Source organism: Salarias fasciatus, chromosome 18, assembly GCF_902148845.1.
Source record: "Salarias fasciatus chromosome 18, fSalaFa1.1, whole genome shotgun sequence".
NCBI lineage: Eukaryota > Metazoa > Chordata > Actinopteri > Blenniiformes > Blenniidae > Salarias > Salarias fasciatus.
Genome location: NC_043762.1, coordinates 23234921 through 23257895, shown reverse-complemented (window position 1 = coordinate 23257895; position 22975 = coordinate 23234921). Strand labels below are relative to the sequence as shown.

The following is a 22975-nucleotide window of genomic DNA, read 5'->3' as shown; positions in this document are numbered from 1 at the left end:
CCTCGGAAGAGTATCAGTAATCCCACCTTCCACTGCTCCCAGCGCACCGGCGCGGAGCCAGGCGGAACGCACCGCTGACTCTTCCGTGGATGTCCGACCTGTTCAGAGACGACAGACTCGACAGACCAGACCACGTTTGAGAGCCAAACAATAAATCCTTTATTTACACTTGAAGCTGGAGTCACACTGGGGGGTTTGGGGGTTGGAGGGGAGCACTGGATTCCAGGACGGTCAGTGTTGGAGTATTGCTGCTGACTTTTACCGAGTCTACAGGAAAAGAAAACATGAGCCAAGAAATGCATGGAGAGTGAACAATCAGCAGCTTCACGCCGTCTCTTAAGAAGAAGCTGTTTAAAAAAAACAAAATCCAGATCAGGGGCTTGAATCATTTCAGGTCTGTCTGTTACACCTTACTATAACGGCTATAACTTCATTCCCAGGTCATTGGTCTTAAAAAAATGCAGAAACAGAATCAGACGGTGTAAAGGAATCCATCCTGCTGATTAAATAAATGAAGTAACCATCACATCGTGACTTATTGCGCAGTAGAGGCCATTTGTGGTGTTGGGTGACGACACAGGTGGGGGTGGGCGACAGAGCAGGGGTTAGCAGAGGTCAGCAGGGGTCAGGGTTTAGGGTTAACCCCCGCAGACCACGCCCAGACTCCCAGAGTGAAGAGACGATGTGGATCGGAGGTCGGGGGGGGGCGAAGACGCAGAGGAGCAGGCCATCAGTACTTCTTGAACTCCACGTCGTCCGGCGGGCTCACGTCCACTTTCCTCCGTCCTACATCCATCCAGTTGGTGCTCAGGACTGTTCCGCCCGACTCCATCTGCAGGGGGGGAGGGGCGGAGACATGAGGACGGTGGAGCTACCCGTCTTCATTAGCAGTTACCAAACATCTTCCGTCTGCTGGACAATTCTAAAACCCGAGATAAATTCACCGCAGCGCGGTCAAGGTGACGGGTAACGAACCACTGACCAAACAGTCCTCAGCTGGGGGAGGATGAAGATTCAGAGAATCCAGTTTCACTGTGTGCCGACCTTTCCCATCCTAAAGGTCAGGTGGTCCGGGACGCTGAGCCTCATGCAGATCTGAGTGCCTGCCACGAATGTTAAAACAGTAGTTTGTATTCTGGCGACGGCGGCGGATCCTTTCTCCGAGCGGTGCCTCGGCGCCGGGAGATCATGTCGCTAATAGCACTGAACGCCGACACACTTCAATCATCAATCAGCGTTTAATTGTAATCACACACACTTCCTTCCTTAAAGCACAGACGGAAGCTCATCAAGCTGCCGCCGGATCACACCTTTCGCTGGAGACTCCCTGGCTGGCGTAAAGGAAGAGCCGAGTGGCGGCCGCTCTCCCAGCTCAGACTCTTCAGGGGAAGTCGCCGTCTGAATTCTCACAGCTGCTGCTGCTGCTGCGGACGCAGCTGACTGCAGAAAGACGACTCTGCCATTGAACAAGTGATGCATAATGAGATGAAGCAGCAAAGCCATGTCTGTGTGGAGATGTGAGTCCGTGAGGAAAGTACACTCCTTCACTAGCCTCAGTCCAGGGTGGAAGACGTAATCTTCCTCAGGGGTCACAAAAAGGGTTGAGGGGGATCTTTAAATGGAACCCAGTGCTGCTCAACATCTCTGATCAGTCCTCACAGAAAAGGGATTTGCTTCGTTTCTTGACAATGGACTTTTAAAACAGCCACTTCACTGCCTCATCTGAACTCCTCTCTATGACCATGAGTCCTCCTGGCAGTTCCAGGTCCGACTGTGTCTGGTGGATAAAACTCAACCAGAGAAGAGTCAAACTGGTTCAAAGGAGAAGAAACTCTGCTTTTCTTTTTGCCTGAATGCAACTGTATCGATGAACAAACTCCAGCTGACGTCTCTTACCGCCGCCGGCTCCGGCCAAATGTCATCTTTCCACAGGCAGGTGAAGGAGGTGACGGCCTCCAGACAGCGGCGGAAGCATTTCCACACCCAACAGCGGCTGCCTGATTAAAGAACGCTTGTTCTACACTGCGAGAACAACCGCAGGACGGATCGCCACTAGAAATCAAAGAATACTGAAAGGTCGATGGTGAATAAATCCACCCAACTTTTCAGAATCCACTGGACTTTTCTCTCTCAACCCCACAAGGTTAGAATTCAGAGTGTGAACTAAAAAAACTGTCTGAGGGCTTTTTCGATTGGAATGAACGTTAAAACTCTGTTAATCTTTCATCTTTGAATCTCAAACCACGGGGACAAAAGCCTGATCAATACATTGATTTCTGAGTTGTGAAAGTACCTCCGTTCAGCCTCGGCTGCATTTGAGCCCAGAGAGGAAATGGACAGAAACTCCATGCGCTAGGGTATTCTCCCAGCTGCACCTATTCATCACTGCAGCTGCTGGAGTTTATGTCACTGAAAACATAAATTAAAAGAAATCCAACCGATGTGACAGAAACACAGAGTGACAGCGTCAGGCCAGACTTCAAGTCATTTACAAAAAAAAAAAGAAATCCCACATTCATAATGAATGAGTTAGAGAGAAAAACACTGAACCACTGGCAGCTGTCACCACCTTCAGCGGAGAAGATGCTTCTTTCATTCTGGCTACACGACCCTCTGAAGCTGTGATCCTTAGTCAGGTGGCTTCCTAGCTTCAGATTTAAAAAAAACGGTTTGCTTGTTCTCTTCCAGTCCGTACTTCATACGATCACGACGCATCACAGCCCCACAGCCGACCGACAAAACAACGCAGAAGAATCACAGCAGCCAGTTTCGGTCTCCGGGGCGGCTCAGCAGTCAATTTCATTTGTGAAGCCAGCCGAGCATTTTCTCCGGTTCAGGCGCCGTCGTTCAGGACCGCCACAGAAACCTTGAGACGTCGGTGGAAAGTAATGACAAGAAAAGCGTGAGGCTTAAAAATTCAAGAGGCGAGAGGGAGCGCGAGGAGCACGGCGGTTAAAAATTCACATTCTGAGAATCAGTGTTGCGGTGCGGGCGGACGGCGTCCTGCTCCCGCTGAGGAACTGGATCGTTCTGTACTCGGGGTCGGGAAGAGACTGAGCGCACCGGAAGCTGTGGACTGCTCCTGAAAACACTCACACTGTTCAATTCCATCTGCTATTTCATAAAACACCATTTTCAAGGTCTTCTGACTGATGAAGCTTCAGAAAATGAAGCAGCTGCTGATCAGCCTGACCGTGATTCACCCGCCCTCACACTGGTGTGAAGCTCAGGGGAATCGACGGCGCTCTCTTCGTCAGCAGGAGGCCGAGCGGCGTCAGAGACCAACAACGGCACCGGCTGGACTTCTTCCACCAATCAGTGGAGAGAACCCGAACCCTCCGCAGGGATCAGCTAACCAGGATATCGACGCCTTGCTGTAGTTTGAGGCCGGACTCTCTTCGGAAAACATTCAGGACTGAACCCTGCTGCGAACGCTTTTTAACCCGTGAAGCGGCGCTCGTGAAGTGTGGTTCCTACCGACAGCATGTTGTAACTTGAGCGCAGCTGGAGGGTTTCAATCATCTGATTATTCTGAACTAGACGCTTCTTCACATTATAGAAACGTGCCGTACGGTGGAGCTCATGGTCAAGGACCGGGAATCTGGGATATGGATGTATGGTGCTGGTGTGAGTGTGTGTGTGTGTATATATACAATATATATATAGCTATATATATATATATAGCTATATATATATACATACACACACACACACACACACACACACACACACACACACCACACACACACACACACACACACAAACACAAACACAAACACCAGAATTTCCCAGTTTGGGATTAATAAGGTCACACTCTACTCTGCTCAGTCTGAAAGTGGAATAAGAGAGAATTTAGCTTCTGCTGAACGAACGACACCCAGAGCTGGAGTGTTCTGTTTCACAAGCTTCTCTGAAATGGAAACTGATAAATCTGGCGGTTGTGGGCCGACGGGAATCATCTCCACGTTTGTTGCCAGTGAATCTGTAGCAGAAAAAAAAGAAGCTGGAGGCGACTTTGAAAGTTTGTCTTAACTCCTAGCGAAGCCTCATAGCGTGGGATCAGAAATATTTTGGGGATATCATTAAAGACCATGAGCTGATTGCTGTAACTAAACACCGAACAACATTCAGGACGCCACGAGTCCACAGAAAACCGCCCTACGAGGAGAAGGAATCAGGAATCCCTGATGTACCAATAAAAGAGGGAATGATAACATGTTGGTAGGAGCTTAAAGGACTCATAGCAGTGCCTCGCAGAAGAATACTCTAAATAAAACAAGTATTTTTGCTTGGGGCCCTCAGTGACTCAGAGTCCCTCTCAAACTGAGGCCCAGCTGATGAAAATATCCTCCATCTCTACAATCAGAGCTCAGAGAGCGAGGCCTTCCAGTGCCCAGCCACCGGAGGAGCCTGCTTTTCTCAGCTCTTCTGCTGAAATTAAAGCGCCTCCCTCAGTCTCCATGCAGGCTCACGGCTTCTGCAGCCGGCGCCTCGTCTCAGTCCTGCTTCTGAAACATCGCAAGCGGCCCCTCCCGTCATCTCCACAGCTTTCTCCCTCTCAAGCCTCACGACTGATTAGTCACCGCGTCGATAAGCACAGACGTTCCACAGATGTTTCCCAAAAAAGGAAAGGGGCGGGTGCTAAAACCACACAACAACCTGCTATCCACACAGTCTGCGGCAGAGACTTTCTTCTTTCTGCCATTTTGATGTGTGATCACTTCTCCCGGGATCGAGGGGATCACGGCGGCTGTGTGGTTCAGTGTCCAGACTTTGGGTCGAGCTAAAGCCGGTGCGCTTTCACACATCACACATCCATTCAGCCGCTCTCGGAGCGGCGAGTTAGAGCGACAACTAGAGCGAGTGGCGCTTTCACACCAACCCGGTCCGCCGTGCCCGGTCCAGAGACTCTGTTAGGTCGAGCTGAAGTGGGTCGGTGTGAAAACACCCTCTGCGAAGCAGCTTGAAGTGTGCAGCGCTGTCAGACTGCGCTTCTCCATGTTCTGCCTCTTCTGAACATCCGTGTGGTGAACTCGCCTCTCTCTACTGGGTCTCTTCCTCCGACTCCAGCCTGCAGTGCCCAGACGCCACACTTGGTTCAGAGGGAGCTCTTCCTCTAAAACTCTAAACTGCCGCGAGATGACTGTGTGGCAATTGATGCTACCGAAATAAAAACAGACCTCAACTGAATTATTTTAGCTGTAAGAATTCCAATAGTAGTAATGAAAAGCCCTGATATGGCTATCCAGATGAAATAATGATATTAATAATGTTAGTTTTCTAGAGAAACACTGAAAGCCTTTAAAATCACAGCTCCAGTCGGTAAAAAACTGTAATGTAGTGAGTGCAGAGCCGGCGTAATCAATAAGCTGAAGGTTGAAAACACTATGCTTTAGTGAAGCGGGCAGATGAACAGGCTGCCTGAACGACACTCACAAAGGACTTGTTCATGGCCCGTTTGACCTCGTCGGTGCCGTCGGAGTAGATCTGCTTGGAAGAGCTTGTTGAGCGCCGCGTCTCCCTCCAGCTTCTCGTTCTTCTCCTCCTCGCTCAGGTCCACCACCATCTTGTCCCACTTGTGGGGAGTAGTGGGACGAGGTCGGGTACTGATCTGAAGGGAAGGAACATATGCTCAGGGTTTCAATCGGGGAGGTTTTAAAGCGCGCGGAGGCGCCGATTAGGAGGGAAATGAGTGCAGAACAACCCGGGCTGCTTCGGCGGGTGATAAAACCGATGGAATTTCACCCAAACGAATAAAACCACCAAAACAAACAAAAAAAAAAAATAACTGACAGATCTGAACTAATGCAACTGAAGTGAAATGGCCAAGAACCGCATTGTGATTTGATTTCTATATTTTCTAGATGTGAAACAGCCACTTTAATCCCCAGCAAGGGATGCGAAAGGAGGGCGGGAAATGTAATCCAGATGCAGATTTACATAAATACGGCGGCGGACGCCCAGCAGACAGATTCAGGCCAAGTGTGGACGAAGCACAATGCAATCCCATAAAAATCAAACGTCACACAGCATGTTCGAATTAAGAGCAGTCCCAGTTATTAGCAGGCAGTAATGAGCAGGGCATTGGGGGGGGCAAATAGTTGGGGCCCACTTTTACTCCCCCTTCCACACACACACACACACACACACTTACATAAGCAATTAATCCTGTCAGTAATAGGAGTGTGTGGGCTAAAACACTGAGTCATTTCTAGCTGTCAGACCTCTCTTTCCCTCTCGTCAGACTAATGAAAGACTCTGGCAGAGCTCGACTGCCCACTCTCATCTCAGAGCAGAACAGACAAACAGGAGCTTATATTGATCTTTGGAGAAGGAGAGAGAGAGGGAAATAAAAAAGGTTAAGGGAATAGAGGATAGACGGCGTGATGAGAGCAGAGACGGGAGGACGGATGGAGGAAAGTGTAAATGCCAAAGCTGTGGACTGACGAGGATTGAAGTGTTTGATGTGGGCTCCTGTCCTTCTCCTCCAGCTTCTCCCATCTGATGCCATCCATCTTCTTCATCTTGATCTCCACCTGACGCAGGAGAAGGGGCGGAGAAAACAGGAGGGGGGGAGAAAAAGGGGAGAGCGTTTAACGAAGAGATTGTCTCGGTGCGAGGGACAAAAATAAGGCTTCCATTAGAGCCAAGGGAAGCACCTCGGATCATTACCGAGGCCGGAGAGGCCGTCCTGTTCCGGGCCGCCGTCAACTTACCCTGCCAGCGCGTGCGTGCACGCGTGTGTGTGAGTGTGAGTGTGTGTGGGGAGACATCGGGGATGGCGGGGCACAGCTCAATCTCAACCCTCACTGACAGACATACTGCACTAACGAGATGCCTGTCAGCCGGGGGGAGGGTGGGGGTGAGGGAGTGGGGGGGGGGGGGATCCCAACTCCACACAGCAGATCTGATCCTCATCATTACACCAGGAGAACATGGGAGAGGATATGGACACACACTTCGACGCTGAGCTGCCATGACAGCAGGCAGAGCAGCAAAACACGCCACCCCACCCACCCACCACCCACCCATTAACGAAGTGTGCGTTTGATATGTGTGCTTGTGAAAGACAGAGCTGCTGATGTCGGTGCAATTAAGGAACATTTCTGCTCTGCTGGGCAAGGCGATGATTCATTTATGAGGGGAACCGAGAGAGAGACAAGAGGAACCGAGAGAGAGAGAGGAAGGGAACCGCGAGGTAGAGGAAGGGAACTGCAAGGTATAGAGGAGGGGAACCGCGAGGTAGAGGAGGTTCGGGGCGAGGAGGCGGGGAGGCGACTGGTGCAGTGAGGAGAGCAGATTGAAAGAAATAAGACAGTCTGGTCGCTGCGAGCTTCTCCACCCAGGTGAGCAGTGGCACGCTGATAGATTGAGTGTGTGTGTGTGTGTGTGTGTGTGTGTGTGTGTGTGTGTGTGTGTAGCGCCTTGAGCGCAGCGAGGCATCTGTGCAGTGTCCGAAATTAACTTTGGGCTCTACCTGCGAAGGACCACAGACGTGAAAACAGGCCGGCCCTGCTGAGGTTACAGCTGAAATAATTCATGCTCTCTGTTCCAGTGTCACGTCGGGGTTCCTCCCTCTGCCGGTTTGTGCATACACTCACATTTCGAGTGCATTTCAGTTCTGCTGGCTCTATTCTAGGTGTGATAGCGACAGCGATGTTCTGAGCCACCGCAGCAGCTCTTCCCATCAGCCCATCACACTTCCACAATACGACAATGGCAGGAATGGATGCCATAACCTCTGGAAACAACCTGACATTAACACACACTTTGAGCCATGAATAAAACTTTCTTTTTCAAACTGAACAATTTACCAGGCATGTCTGTCTGTACACGTGCACTGCTTTGTTTCTTGAGCCTTTCTTTGCAAATACAACAACTAAAATGTCAGACTACCACTGAAACACCTTTGCCTTCAGGTGATTGTGTGAAAGCGCCGACTTGCTTTTATGGGATTCCACAGTTAAATTTAAATGATCGTAAATGGAAGAACTTTAATTATGAAAGAGCTTAAATTACCAGCACACACACTCGGCAGGCAGGCAAGGCTATTCACGTTAGCTCACAGCCACACAACATAATGGGATACTGCTAACTGATGAAAACCTTAAATAAAAGCTTCAAATCAACCATGCAGCACTTTAACTTGTCAATGAAGACATGAGGAACTGTTTTAGAGAAGATCTGACCGCTTTCTGGAAAGCTTTCAACAATCGCTAATCCTAATTTAGATCATTTACTTAAAACAAAGTAACATGTGAAGCAGAACTGAGACGATGGGCGACGTTGGACCAGAATAGAGACCATCGACTGCAGACCACACTGGACTTCTTACCTGAAACGTGAACACAGAGTCTCACCTGCTGAGTAGAATCAGCTTCCAGCCCTTTTTTAAAGCTGAACTCTTTAACAGGAAGTTTGAATAGCTCTGCTCCACCAGCAGAGAGTGAATGTATTCAACAGACCAGCTCCCTCCTGGATTCTGGATCGATTTGGATGCACGGGCCGAAGAACTACGGCACTGTTTGTGTTTTGGGTGTTTTTCCTGCTCAACTTCACCACTGAAGCTTTTGCAGCAGCAGCAGCAGCAGCAGCAGCAGCAGCAGAGTCTGTGCCTCAACAGGCTTCCTTTCATCAATATACAAACGCTGTGTTTCACGGCCAAGGTTTTATTTCTGATTACCTTTAATCCTCTGATGTTTCCAAACGAGACTGAAATGATATGAACGATGAACGGGCGTTCCTGTTCGTACGCTGATTTATCAGCCGATCAGGTGAGCGTCGTCCCCGCTCATCAGAGAGGTTGGTGTTTGACAAATTGATTTGGGTTTTGAAGGCGGCTCCCCGCAGCACGTTAAATCTGCGGGGTTCTGACAGACGCAGCAGCGGCCGCTCGTGGTCTCGCCGTGCTTTGGAGACCGGCGCATGAATCCAAGAGCTGACATGCCCAGAGCGGTTCTGCATAGCGGGGCTTTTAATCCTGATAAGTTACATCAGACTTCTGTCAGACCTTTTGTCTTTCACGTCAGGTGTTTTTTTTTTTTCTTTAATGGAGACCTTTTAATCTATCCTGTCACAAATGATGCTTCGGCATGCGGGCCTTTTGGAGCCTGAAGTCCTTCACTGTTCGTGTTGTCCAGAAGTTTCAAAAGGACAAAAAAGGCCCAAACACAAACAAACGCAGAGAAACAGAGCTGTGCTCGTGCAGCAGATCCATTCACCAGTTTATCACACTTTGTAACGTGAGGCTCTCGACACAATGGAGACACAGCATTAAAGAACTGCCAGACACTGAAACCTGAAGCTGTTCTGGAAGAAGGATCTGGAGCCTTCACTGCACATTTTCTGACAATTCAACCACCAGAACATCAACAGAAATAAAACCAGCGCGCACAGAAATACTGTCAAGGGGAGTTACTGATCGGCCTGTCACTGCTTCATTTGGACAGGGATCAAGGAAAGGCTTCACTAATATCACTACACAGGAACTGTGAAGCCTTGTTTCGCTGATCTCTGGAGAAGCAGAGCTTCACTGAAAGTCTGAAGCAAAGACGAACCCTCGCAGACCAGAGATCAAGCAAATTAAATGTTATCACCTTAAAATTACCAGCCGCCGCCGCAGGTGCCACTTACTGTCTCCAATATTTCTGCGGCGCTAAGTGTGACAGAATTCAAGCCGAGGCTTTCAGTGTGTGTGTGTCAGAGTGTGTGTGCGTCCACGCGAGCTCCTGGGCCATACAACATTAATCTGCTGCCACATCTGTGTTTCCTGGCTCTTAAAGGACATGGCAGGCCCGGCGCCGTGTGTGTTTCTGTGTGTGGTTTCTGTGTGTATGACAGGAGAAGCGCTGGCTCGTAAAGAGATGTGACAGCAGAGCCACGGTCGGGGGGGGGGGGGAGACCACCACCCACCGGACCCCAGGGCCCGGCTGGACCGCACCACACACACACGCTATTTACAGAGGGGCACGGGGTCCCGTGTCGCTTGTCAGATGTGTTTGTACCCCCGTGAACCACCCCCCACACACACACACACACACACACACACACACACACACCCCGCCACGACTCTTCAGCCTGCATCGTCTCCCTGTTTTTCCAGATGCCTGCGGATTTCAAAACAAGCCGGGCTAAGAAGACACAGATGAAAACACACAAACACTCCAGACGTTGACAGGCGTGAAAATTAAAGAGGGGAGACGCCACTTTAGCCATTTGCCCAAAAGAGATGAGTTCGGAGCTGAAAGAAGGCGCAAGCGGGGATTCAAAACTCAGCTGAGTGTGTGTGTGTGCGCGTGTGTCAGCCGTCTGTTCTGATCAAACACACTGGTGTGTAATTGGCTCCCCGTTGTCGCCGTGACCCCTGCGGTTGGAATGTTTGTCGTGATGGAGGACAGGAGGAGGTCGCACTGACGATAATGTGCTGAGGGATGACACACACACACACACACACACACACACACACACACACACACACACACACACACACACCACACACACACACACACACACACACACACACACACACACACACACACACACACACACACACACACACACACACACACACACACACACACACACACACACACACAGAGCTTAGTTTAAATTGCAAAATTGTGTTGAAAGATTAGTCTTCAGTCTGTGTTCCTCTACATATTGTGTGTTTTCGGTTTCTTGGCATTGTGTGTGTGTGCGTGTGTGTGTGTATTCGTGTTCAGGCCTAGCTTAGCTTCCCCTGCTAAGTTGTCTGTAAAGAGACAGACAGACAGACACTGGGTGTGAAGCGATGAACTTTCTATTTATTTACTGAGCTTTTCATTAGGGATGCGTGCCGATGGAGAGGAGCTTGATTTGCTGATGCTGTTGTTCATTTGAATGTTTCTATCCCCAGTGGCTTCTTGGCTTCAAAAACACGGAGCGGCTCCAGAATATTTTAATGAGACACGCATGGAGAGCACGGCTGCTCACACACTTCACCTGGAGAGCAGAGAACTGGCTGGGAGTTACAAGCAGTTCTTCACCCTTTCAATGCTGCAGTGACAAATGAGAGAGCGTGTGCGTGCGTGCGTGCGTGCGTGCGTGCGTGCGCGCGTGGTCCATGTGTACCCGAGGAGCCCGCTGGACCAGGGAACAGCCACGGCTTTGTGGGCGAGGAGGAGGGTTTCAACACTCAGTCTTGTTATCCTGGAGGTCGGTGTTTGTGTTATATCAGCGCAACACAGACTGAAAAATAGATGTTTTACTGTGTGTGTGTGTGTGTGTGTGTGCAGTGGGGGGGCTACGGAGAGGTTTACAAAAGAAAGACGCGACAGTAAATGAGGACAAACGGCAGGCAGGAAAGGCAGGCAGTGAGTGGCGAGCCGAGGACGAGTCCAGCACCGTCGCTGGCGGCCGACTGAGACGGAGTGCTTGTTTAAGCTGCAGCCCACGTGCACCTCTGGTATGCAGCGCCGGCTGTTGCCATGGAAAAGTGAGGAAGTGAGTGAGAGGAAGTGTTTTTGGAGAGGGGGCAGTTTCTGAGCAGGTCAGGCTCCAGTCGGCTCAGCAGCCAGTGGAAACCAGGCACAAACAAACATGGACGGCGGGTTCTGCACCGCGTTCTGCTGCGCCGGCACCACGGAGGTCTCCGGCGCCCGCAACACACCGAGCCCGGCGATGGCCTCGCTGACAAACTGAAGTAACGATAAGACATGGTTTTCGCTAACTCTGAGACTCAGACTGCTTTTTCCAGTGTTGATTCAAAAACTTAGTTTGCTGCTCACTATTCTTATTATTTCTTTTTTTTGTGCGCTGTATTACACTGAAAGGTGCGACCCGACTCACAAATGAGGGGCAGAATATTACAACCCCTCCTCAGGACGACCCAGGACTCTCTCTCCGACAGTCGCAGGGAAGAGTGAACTTTAGTGGAAGTGAATTCATGGTGGAGCTGATGTAGTGGACAACATTAGATTGAAAAAGTGCCGCTAACGAAGGAGCCGGCGAGCGCATAGCGGAGGCGGATACGGGTTTACTTCAATCAATCCTCTGAGAGCTGCAGAAACCAGACGTGAGCGTGGAGGTATGAAAGGCTCCCTGCAGTCCTAAAGGTTTTCATTCCCTGTCAGATTCCAGAGCAGCTGGAGGAGCTCTGTCCACACTGAAGCCATTCAAAGATCAGCCTACAAAGAAATGCACACTTTCCACTGCGGTACAGGAAAAAAAAACTACTGATGCTGTTTCCCAACAGACATGTGGTGAACTTCTCTCAGAGAGCCGTTCAGCTGGAGCTGGAGCTGGCATGTGAGCTTAGCAAGCATCTCCAGCGTTGCCTCCGACGCCCGTTTGGGGAAGATCATGCAAACTGGCACGTCGGCCAGCGTTCGCTCACGTCGCTCAAGGGCATCAACCTGCAACGCCACCTCGCAGGACAAACAACTCCTCCTCTGGAAAGCAGCCGTAACGAGGCCTGGACGAGGCCCGAGGCGGCGGGACGGGATCATGGGGGGCAACATGAAACGTATCAAGCTGAATGGAAATAAAGACGCTATTCATCCCTCCCATTGAATTAGCTTCCATACTTCTCCCATAAACACACAATGAGTAAAGCTGCCCATCCTTGATCCATGTTGTGCAGACGAATACGTTTACCTTCAGCGCTTTCATAATCTTCCTCACACGAGTGTCGCTTTATTCCTCTCCACTCATGAAGGCGGGTCGTGAACAGTAAAGACGCTTTTCATTTCCCACAAAGGTCATCTGTCTCCTGCAGGAGTTATTTTTGGCTCTGACAATTCAAATATTCTCCAAGCAATAAAAAGTTGCTAAGATCATCATAAGATCAATTACTTCTGAGTCTGTAAGAGTAGCAACTAATAACATAGAGGACAGTGCATAATGTGCATTTAAATTCTAATTTGAAGGTTTTGTTAAATTATGTCTTCTGGAAAAATTCTAAACGTCTTAAAAATGTTTGTTTTAAGAAGATTCCAGTTAAATCCCTTTGTCAAAACTGCAAAGACAAATGAGCCAAAAAAACTGCAGCAACAGAAGAGATACAGACAAACCAGGACTTCTAAAAACTTTATGAGACTCAAAACTTACCCGTCTGAACACTCAATGCTTTACAAAAGATCATTTTCCTGAAATTAATTAAAAAGAAACAAGAAAAAAACCTGATGCTTGATCTTGTGCCTGAAGCTCGATGGTTGTCTAAAGCCTGAATCAGCGCAAACACACACACACACACACACACACTCATTAACCCACATCCGCTACAACGCTCACTAATTAGTCTGCAGTAGAGAAGAGTCCTTCCTACTCATTAGGTCCGTAATCACCTCTAACAGTGTGAGGCGCTGCTGGTGAGAACAGCCAGGCTGTGTGTGTGTGTGTGTGTGTGTGTGTGTGTGTGTGTGTGTGGTTTGTATATGTGAGTGCATGTGTATGTGGTTTGAATATGTGCATGTGCGCATGTTGTGGATATGTGTGTGTGTGTGTGTGTGTGTGTGTGTGTGTGGCCTGGTTTGACCAGGCGAAACGTCATTCGTGGGGACATCTTCTGGGTCCCCATGAGGGGACAGTGTGTTTTCTTGACCATGTTGTTTTTTACTGAAAAAAGTAAAAGTGCAAAAACATTTCTTCAGGGTTCGGCATTGATTCGGTCTGGGTCAGGGTTCGGTATGAACGGGAGTCAATGGTAGGTCCTCACAAGGATAGGAATACCCAGCCGTGTGTGTCCTGCAGCCGGGGTGAACCGTGTGTGTGAACTGTGTGTGTGTGTGTTTGTGTGTGTGTGTGTGAACTGTGAACTGCAGGCGTGCATCTGACTGCGATCACATCCGCTTGATTTATTAACTTTCCCAACAGAGTGTATGAAGAGTCGTTAACGACGGCTCCGCGGACACAGAGCTTCATCTGAGGCTCCCTGGTAACACCAGAGACCACGTCTCTCCGCCGAGTAATATTACTACGTCATAAAGTCTTTATGGTCACATAAACATGTCCGCCGCCATGTTTAACAGCCGGCTGCGCGGCGCGGCGCGGGAACGCACAGCGCTCCACATGATTCCCAGTCCAATTCCATGACTTCTTTTTGACTTTCAAAACTTAGCTGAAGCTTTCCTGTGACCTAAAAAACGTTGTTCTTCTTGTTTATGTTTTTGGGCTCAGTAAAGATCCAACGAGGTAAACAGATTTATTTTCTGCCACGGCAGCGTGCTGCCGGGAGGAAACATCCAAAACACACGGTTAATACGCCTGTACGCGCGAATCAGGTTAAGAAACTCATTGAGTGAATTCCCTGCGAGCCCACGAGGCCGAGACGGAGGAAACATGACAGCTTTCCCATCATTCAGTGACACTCACACCGAAACAAGAGACCTCCTTGCTTTGGGAACATCTCTCTCTTTAGAAAGCTGCAGGAGGAACTGATGAGAGGCTTGCTTCAGCACATCCATCCACGGGCGAAGGGCAGCCATACCTTGGTGGTGAGGACCTTGAAGCTGCTCTGCTGGGGAACAATGGGGTGCAGCAGGCGGAGGTGGAGCTCGTAGTTTTCCCCTGATGCCAGCTGTACTGTGGCACAGACCTAAAACCAGACAAACGTTAAGAAACCTTGTTCGAAAGCCAACAGTGAATTTTGAAAGACCCTCCTGCTGGATGAGCTTATTCCACTCTTCGACTGAGAAAACCCAACAAAAAACCGAAGTACGGGGCGAAGGTGTTGGCATGACAACCGTCATGTGTGATGTGGCTGTTGCGTCCTCGCCCTGTCCCCTCCAGCCACTGGCTGACCAGGGAGGGTGGGGGGGGGCACGCTGCAGCGGAGATTCCGGCACTTTCTGCCGCAAAAACCACGCAGCTGAGTTAATTCACATCCAAAATTCAGTAAACACTGAATTTCTGATTTGGAATCAAGTGAATGTAAGAAGTAGTTTATCAGGGAAAAAAAAAAAAAGCTTAGAAAGTTAGCTTCAGTTGCTTTTGGGCATTTAAACAAAACTATCAAAGCTTTAATATCAATTCTTGGTTGTGCTGTATACATCTGCTGCACTCTGTCACCAGGGAGAACAACGAAACCACTGCCTCTTATCTGTAATTTCTTTTGTTGATACTGACCTAGTAAAAAATATATGAACCCATCTGTGCACGGCACCGGAGAGGGAGCTTGAAGTGACTGTGAGATTGGAAGCAAGTGAACTATTTCTTTTAAAATGGGGTAAAATCTTGGCTTGTTATTCTATTAGGAAAGACAAAACCGATCCCTGGGGTGCCCTGCAGTTACCCCTCAGAGAGGGGGGGTAGAAAAGTGGAAAGACTGCAAGAAAAACACAGAAGAAGAGAGAGAAAGAAGCCCGAGTCCCTGGAGGGGTCTGCAGCTGGTCCTGGATCAGTTATGCCTTCCATCTCCAGACAATTAGGAGGAGGGAGAAGCAGGGCAGGGTAAACTGTTCTTAGATCTGTACTTTGGGGGCAATGTTAACAAGGCACCACTGGAGGCATAGTTGGGTCCGTGGGGAGAGTGTTTGTGTGCGTGTGTGTGTGTGTGTGTGCGTGTGTGTTCCATCTAATGGGCCCCTGAGGAATCACCCAGGAGCTAAACCATCTCTGCTCCACACTCACAGTCTTTTCACCTCAGCTCTGACGGAGTGTGTTCGTACCTCTCTCTCCATGAAGCTGACTCGCACGCCGTCCCGCGGAACGTTTTTGGCCATGATGGTGACAATGACCTGAGATTCTGTTTGGTACCAGTCGTGCCTGACACAAAGAAACATGGATGCAGTGAGAGTTACCTCATCTTCACCTCCTAAAGGCTCAAGACACTGGCATTTAATACACACTTTTGTGCACATTGAGATCACTCATCCTAGTGTTTGAAGCTATTTTCGAGTCTGTATGAGAGATACAATAAACTATAACAGCATGAAGACACAATTACTCCGGTGGGATTTATTTGAATTTCCACACTTACTGACGGAGGAACCAGTGGCGTCTGTCGGGTCATGCGCGCCCGAGACGCGGCGACAAAGAGAGAAACACATTGAGAGAAAGAACAAGATGAAGGAAACAACAGTGACAAAAGAAGCCAAGGCTCTTTTTCAGACCCAGGATCCAGCACTGGGGACATGCTGAGAGCAACAACGCCCCCTGGTGGTCCGAAGGGGAAAACTCACCCTGTTGACTTGTGTTGCGTCTCATCTGTAGAGGAGGGAGAAAGGGTCATTTTCACATTCCTCAACTCATCAAGTCAAACTCTCGTCTCTGTGACGGGATTACTGCAAGCTTACTGCATCCAAGGTTTACACCTCCGGATGACAGATATGTGTGTGCGTGTGTTTTTCAGACAGAAACACTGACTGAGCCGCTTGACACACACACAGACACACACACACACAGAGACACAGACAGACACACCCACACACACACACACACACAGAGGTGAGATGGGAGGCGGGTTCATGTTGTCTTAATGAGGTCGTGTTTGAACTGGTGGGGGGGGGGGGGGGGGGGGGGGTGCAGGGGGGGTGCTGCTGCCGCTGCTGCGCGTCTGTTTGTCTGATCTGAAAGACACTGCGGGGGGGGCACATGCGACAGAGGAACCAGGAGCCACGAGTGACGGCTGCTGGTAAACACACTGTCACCGGAAGAAATGATGACTGCTGCCGGTACGAGTGTGAACAAGTGTGTGTGTGTGTGGTGTGTGTGTGTGTGTGTGTGTGTGTGTGTTGTCTGAGAGCGGGCTTATGAAGGGGCTGGTCTCGTCGGAGGCTTGCAGACATCAGTAACGTCGACTCTGATGAATCACGCCGCTCCTGGGAGTACGTGTGCGTGCGGGTGTGAAGTGTGTTTGTCAAAACTCGTGCTCTTGTTTACTTGAGATGATCCGGGGGGCCCAGGCGTTCCCGGCAAACACGCCGCCCAGACACCGCATGCATCTTTCATTGGACTAAGCAGCTCAGCCTCCATCACAGGGAACGCGCAGCGAGGATTCACGGTGTGTGTGTGTGCGCTCGTTAGTTTGATCAGACGGACTGATCTGCTCCCTGACTGCAACATTTAGCCTGGTTTTTGATGGCAGGGAGCAAATAGTATATATGGCAGGAGGTTTGCTGTAATCCTCAAGCTGAACTGAGATGGGTATGCAATATTTATTATTTCTTAACAAAAATTCAAGCAAACAGTAAGGCTCGTCCAATTAAAAAAGCCCACATACATGCATTGAGTGAGCTGCTTACCAGCCATCTCCTCGCACCGCTTGATCCAAACCTCAAAAGATTTGTCAGAATCTGCAGAGAAGAAGAAATGTGCTTACATGTATTTTCTCTCCTTTTTTTTCCCCTCCCCTGCAAAAATATATTCAGCGCTCAAAATCACATCTCGGCCCAATTAGCAATGTCAGTGAAAATGTTAAATCACCAGCGAGGCGTTACTCAAGTCTCTGACGAAGAGAGGACTGAAGGTACTCCTTCAATGGGATTTTTTCTAAAACACAAATTACTTGCAGGATTATGAGCATATGCAGTTTCTAGGTGTGAAGGCAACGTTACAGCAGATTATTTCAGCAGCCGGAAGGGACATTAAACAAGAGAAGACAAAAATGATTCACACGGCTCTACAGCATGCACAGCGCCGGTCATTTTTACTCGCGACTTTTTCCAGCCATCCCATCAGATTTATTAGTGACTGATCCCTCACCATTCTGGGCCGCCTGCCAAACGGCTCATAAAGCCCGGGGAGGAGGCTCGCTGCTCCACAAAAGGACACTGCATTTATTCTGTGTCCAAAGGAAAGCTCACTCTGCAGGGATCGCTCCTGCGCCTTGTTCTACTTGTGTTAGGTAGGATATCAGAAATGCTATGACGTCCTAAAAAAAAGATTTTCTAGATATAATAAAGGTACCAAAGACACAGAAGGCTGACACTATTTCATCTCCTGCCAATTTCCGGTTTCACACTGTCCCAGCATTCTGCAGGTAGCAGAGGCGAGAACGTGAGTGACGATGATACACTGTGCTACAACTTGGATAGATTTTGGTTTCAGCTCTACTGGATGTGCTGTAAATGGAGTTGAAGTGATCACGTCACACATCTCAGCAGGATGCACAAGCTGTTCAAGCAATTTAAGTCATGTTGAACGGACGAAGATCCCCGAGGATCGACGCAATATTTTTGTTGGATATATGGGCAAGCAAGACGCACTCCAAAACATAACACTCACTGAGGTGGTAAAGCAGGAAACTTCAGAAACAAGATGCACCTTTAAGTTATCTCCCTCACAATTATCAATGTTCATGCAAAAGCAGTCCTGAAAGCGAGGGACGTGAGAACAGCAGTGCTCTCCCAGAACACAGAGCGGCAGACAGGCTGCTGCTGGGAACGGCAGCGGCCGAGGCGTGGGATTATGGAGGGGGACTTGAGGCCAGAAGGGCTGGTGCTCACCGTCCAGTTGGCGTCCCTGGGTGAAGGCTGCGTGAGCTGACTCATAGCTGTTCAGGTGGTACTCGGCGATTCTGCAGACGGCCAACAACAACATGCCACACAGGCTCGCGTCAGAACCTCTCAGGGAAACAGAAGTGATCTTTTCTGACATTCAAGGTTTGAATCACGCTCCTTGCTAAAATATTTCACCTTCGTGGCGATGTAGGAATAAAAGAAAACATTTCACACCACAAAAAAAGATGCTTTAGATATAAAAAAATCAGTAAAAAAAAAAAAAAAAAAAAAAAAAGTGAAATGCACACAAAGCAAAACCCTTGAGACAGAAAATAGGTTCACTTAAAAAAAATTTGCTCACTAATTTTTTTAATCTTTAATGTTTTATTTTGTTAATCTTGAACCTATTGTAATACCTTTCATTGTCTCTTTTTGAAATTATGAGATTTCAAATGTTTATTTCATTGACATGTGAGAGCATTAAAATGGCAATAAAGACCTGGAACCTTCAACAGTCACTCTTATTACTTCATTTAGATGCTTCAAATTATTCTTCATTGTTTTGCTGCATTTTAATTTTTAACAAAGGTGCATCAATAACATTCGATTAATCTCTAGGATCAATTATTCACAAACTGCACCGAAGAACTCAGACGAACCGTATTCTGGTGGTTGTGTCAAGAACAACATGTTCATTTACATCGTTATGTGTCTGACTGTCTGCAGGAAATAGAAAGACGTGGTGTACACACCCTGTTCGCATGAACGCAAGGGGAAGGCTGGGTTTTAACTGTTGCGCTTTCTTGGCATCATCAGCCGCACCTGGAAAAAAAAAATCATTTGATGAACATTGTAGGCCAAAAATGTTCTTTCAGACAAAAAAAACAAAAACAAAAAAAGAGCAGCTGTACAATCTTCCCATTATGACTTCTAGGTTGACTCACAGCTGTAGTTCTTTAGAAGTATGTGGGCATAAGCACGCTGACAAAACCACTCAGCATTGTCCGAGTCTGCCTGCAAGGCCTCATTCAGAGCCTGAAAGGAAAGAGAAAGTTCTTACATTGATGGTTTATTGTAACATTTAAATTAAGAAATGTGCTTTAGTGGAGAAAACTAAACAAAGGCCACAACAGAGGCTGGCAGCGACGTGTTTCTGCAAAACTGACCACCACTGGTTAATTATACTGTCTCTTACTCTTTGTTTAAACACTCCAACTGATTTATCTTTGGAGATTTGTCAGTTCCAACAAAAACTACTAGTGTTATTATGTAATTGTACAGTTGTTCCAAGTAAAGTGACTGGTAAGTGTTTATTTTACAGCATATCCTTCTCAACATAAGTGATATGGCCTAAATGCAAAAAGATGCATGCTGGAACGTTGTAGGGATATTAACACCAGCTAAGAACTGAACAACAGATTTTAAAGTGCACTACGGGTACAGGATGTTTGTCAGTATGCTCCTCCATGTAATCTGCTGCCCAAGGTCACTGTGTTCATCAAATAACCTCAAGCTGCTTGTTTTCTTCAGCAGAATTCAGATGGCAGCGTTCAGACTTCCACTACATGGATACACCACAGCACTAATGTGCTCCCAGCATTAATGTGTGAATATTCAAACGTTATGTTGTAAAATCTGACTGTCTGAATGACTGAAGTGAGCATATCTGCAGAGACAAACGACATTCAATTAAAAATGCCCCTCCTTCCTTTAGACTGCCACGATGTGAGGCTCACTTCCTGTTTCTCTTCTTAAAAGCATTCATGAACAGAAACCAAAAGTACTCAAATGAAAGCATCCCCCTAACTCCGAGGGGTTTAACATGTGAACGTTTTGAGCCAGAGATACAGTGAGATTTATTCTAAAAATCAACAAATCTGCACATTGCAAGTGATATTTAGCGGTTTGGGGCGTCATAGCATCATATCAGGATAATCCACACAAGTCAACCTATTAGGACTAAACTGCAGAGTCGGTATGACGGGGACTGTTGTGTTGACAGACCAGACTCAACCAAACGGAGAGGATGTTTCACACATTAACATTCAGACAGCAATGTTGATCGTAGCGACAAAGCTCATTTTGCTAACGCTTTGCAGAAATAACGCACAAATATAAAACAGTTTTAACAAAACATGTCAATAAGGAACAACAACTCGGAAGTAAGAGCGATATAGTGGTTTTTGCAGTTGTGACAGGTTGTTTATATGCTATTAGCACGAAGCGAAAGCTAATTTGCTGAGTATGTGCTAACATCAAAAACAAGGGGCATGGTCCGCAACAACGCACTTGATCACGTACATTTCACAGTAACGTGGTGATCATTAAAAGGGAAAGAGTAGCTATTTGTTGGTCTGTGTGTCATGTTTACCTGCAGAGCTTTCAGCGGATCTTCGTCAATGAAGCTATCAGAGAAGCTGCTGAAGCGAGAGCAGAGAGAGCAACCGTTACCTGGCGGTAAATGGAGACCAGTGCACTAAAATACGGTAAAAGCGCTAAAAGGTCGAGTCTGACTTGCCGTTGGGCTGCCATGGCCGTGAAGCGGGTGTAAACGTCGTTTCTGGAGTGACGAGAAAGTTCTGGAGGAAACGTGAGCGCACCAGGAGCAACTGTTCGACCCCACCCCCGCCTGACCGTCAACATCCGGCAGCAGCAGAGCCCGAGCTGAGCAGCGCCCCCTACCGACCCGGAGGACCCCGCGGCGAGAACACGCGTTACACTTCCCGGTCTGATCAGGGACATTTCGGACTGCATTATTCAAACACATCTCAAGTGTTTCACATGGAAAAAAACATATTAAAGCCAGAAGGTAAAGAAATCAATAATTTAAATAAAATCTTTACTAAGATAAAGATAGTAAAACAAGTACAATCTATTGTTTAATGGACAACTTAAGCAGATAACAGAGATTTAATAGTCCTCAGGTGTTCAGAGAGTTGTGAAGAGTGTAGGAAGAAAAAGCTGCTTTACATTATTTGCTTCTGACCAAGGAAACACTGAATAAACCTATTCCCGAGGACTTCAGGGGTCTGGATGTTTACATTTGAGATGTATTTAGGGCCAAGACTATTCAGAGCTTTGTAAATAATGTTTCTTATTTATTATTATGTTTCCTTGTCATGTCTCATTTGAATTCTTTCAATTCTATTCTGTGTGGGGCAATGCAGTAAAACAATTTCCCTTTGGGATTTAAATAAGATTTATATTTTGCTTTATTCTGTTCTATAGACAAGAAGAAGCAAGATTTTAATGCTGATCCTTTGACACACAGACAGAAAGTGCAGACTGGCGCACAGGTGAAATGCACTCCGCCTTCACTTTGTTGGTGAGGACTCTGGATGAACTGCAGCTGTCACACACATCTTTATTAACATGTTCCAACGCACAGTTACAATAATCTGACATACTGAAATTAAAAACATGAACAAGTTTATTGAATCAGAAACCCGCAGTGTCAATACATACTATTTTGCAAAAATCTTATTTTGGTCTGTTTTAAAATGTTGCTGCACTATTTGGAGCAACATCATTTCATTCACTACATGTTGACGCCATTATGGCGTTGCCATACCTGATCCACTTACTCATAGACACCAATTAAACTGCAACCCATATTTTTTTAAAATGGCTTTTTATATTATCATAGCTCCTGAAGCAATGCCTTTTATAACAGCTGAGTGAAGCAAGAGATTTGAGATAAATACTTACTCATCTATCCATCTTCTATAGCTGCTTTAGCATTTTTTGGGGACACTGAACCAATTTTGCTTGTATTTGTATGTGATTTAAGTACTTCCTGGATCGATCTTCAGTTCATCACAGGGTGAACACAGAGAGTAACACAGCCTCACCCTCACAGTCTATTTAGAGATACCCATGCAACAAATATGCATGTCTTTGGACAGTGGCTGGAAAAAGCCACGCAGGGCATTTATCTGAGGCGAGGCTACAGAGCTTATCTAAACTGACCAATTCGTCCCTTTAAAGAAGTTTGTTCCAGGGAATATCTAATGTTCAGTTGATGTTCAGTGGTGCCAAATGAATCCCAGCTGACTCTTGACCAGGGCACAGTCCACTCTGGACGGGTCAGCGGTCCATCACAGAGCAAACAGAGACAGACACACAGCCTCACACACACATTCCAAAACTCCATGTACTGTTATCAATTAACCTAAAAGGCATTTTTTGCAATGTGGGAAGAAAGTGAAGTTCCCAGAAGGAACCCAGACACACAGAGAGCAGAGTGCATCGACACAAGAGGCCCGGCCTGAATCTGTCTTTACTTTATCAAACTAATCTCAACAAAAACTCCTCGGGTGACGTGTCCTGATGGACGGATCAATAAACTTCAATGATTCAGTTTCAGAAATTTTTCATGATGATATAACTTGGAACTGTGGGTGATTTGTTTGAAATGATTTCATTTGTTTGTTTTAGCCTCATTACTTTGGACTCTTGCTTTTTTCTTTAGAACAGTTTGAACATTCTTCATGAAATATTACATCGTTGAATTCCTGGAATCTTTCTTGCAGACTGAGTCGAGTAGGCCTCTTGTCATC

General features: G+C 47.5%; 1 protein-coding gene across 1 annotated transcript; it reads right to left on the bottom strand.

The window, feature by feature from the left end:
- Positions 1-118: 118 nt before the first annotated feature.
- Positions 119-21045, bottom strand: sugt1 (SGT1 homolog, MIS12 kinetochore complex assembly cochaperone). Its single transcript, XM_030115511.1, is given in 14 exon segments — positions 119-832; positions 5437-5490; positions 5492-5581; positions 5583-5611; positions 6448-6473; positions 6475-6536; positions 14465-14572; positions 15645-15790; positions 17202-17270; positions 18423-18493; positions 19169-19238; positions 19361-19451; positions 20788-20836; positions 20935-21045. Coding segments are annotated over 14 exon segments (981 nt in total). The 5' UTR covers positions 20949-21045; the 3' UTR covers positions 119-730.
- Positions 21046-22975: the final 1930 nt, after the last annotated feature.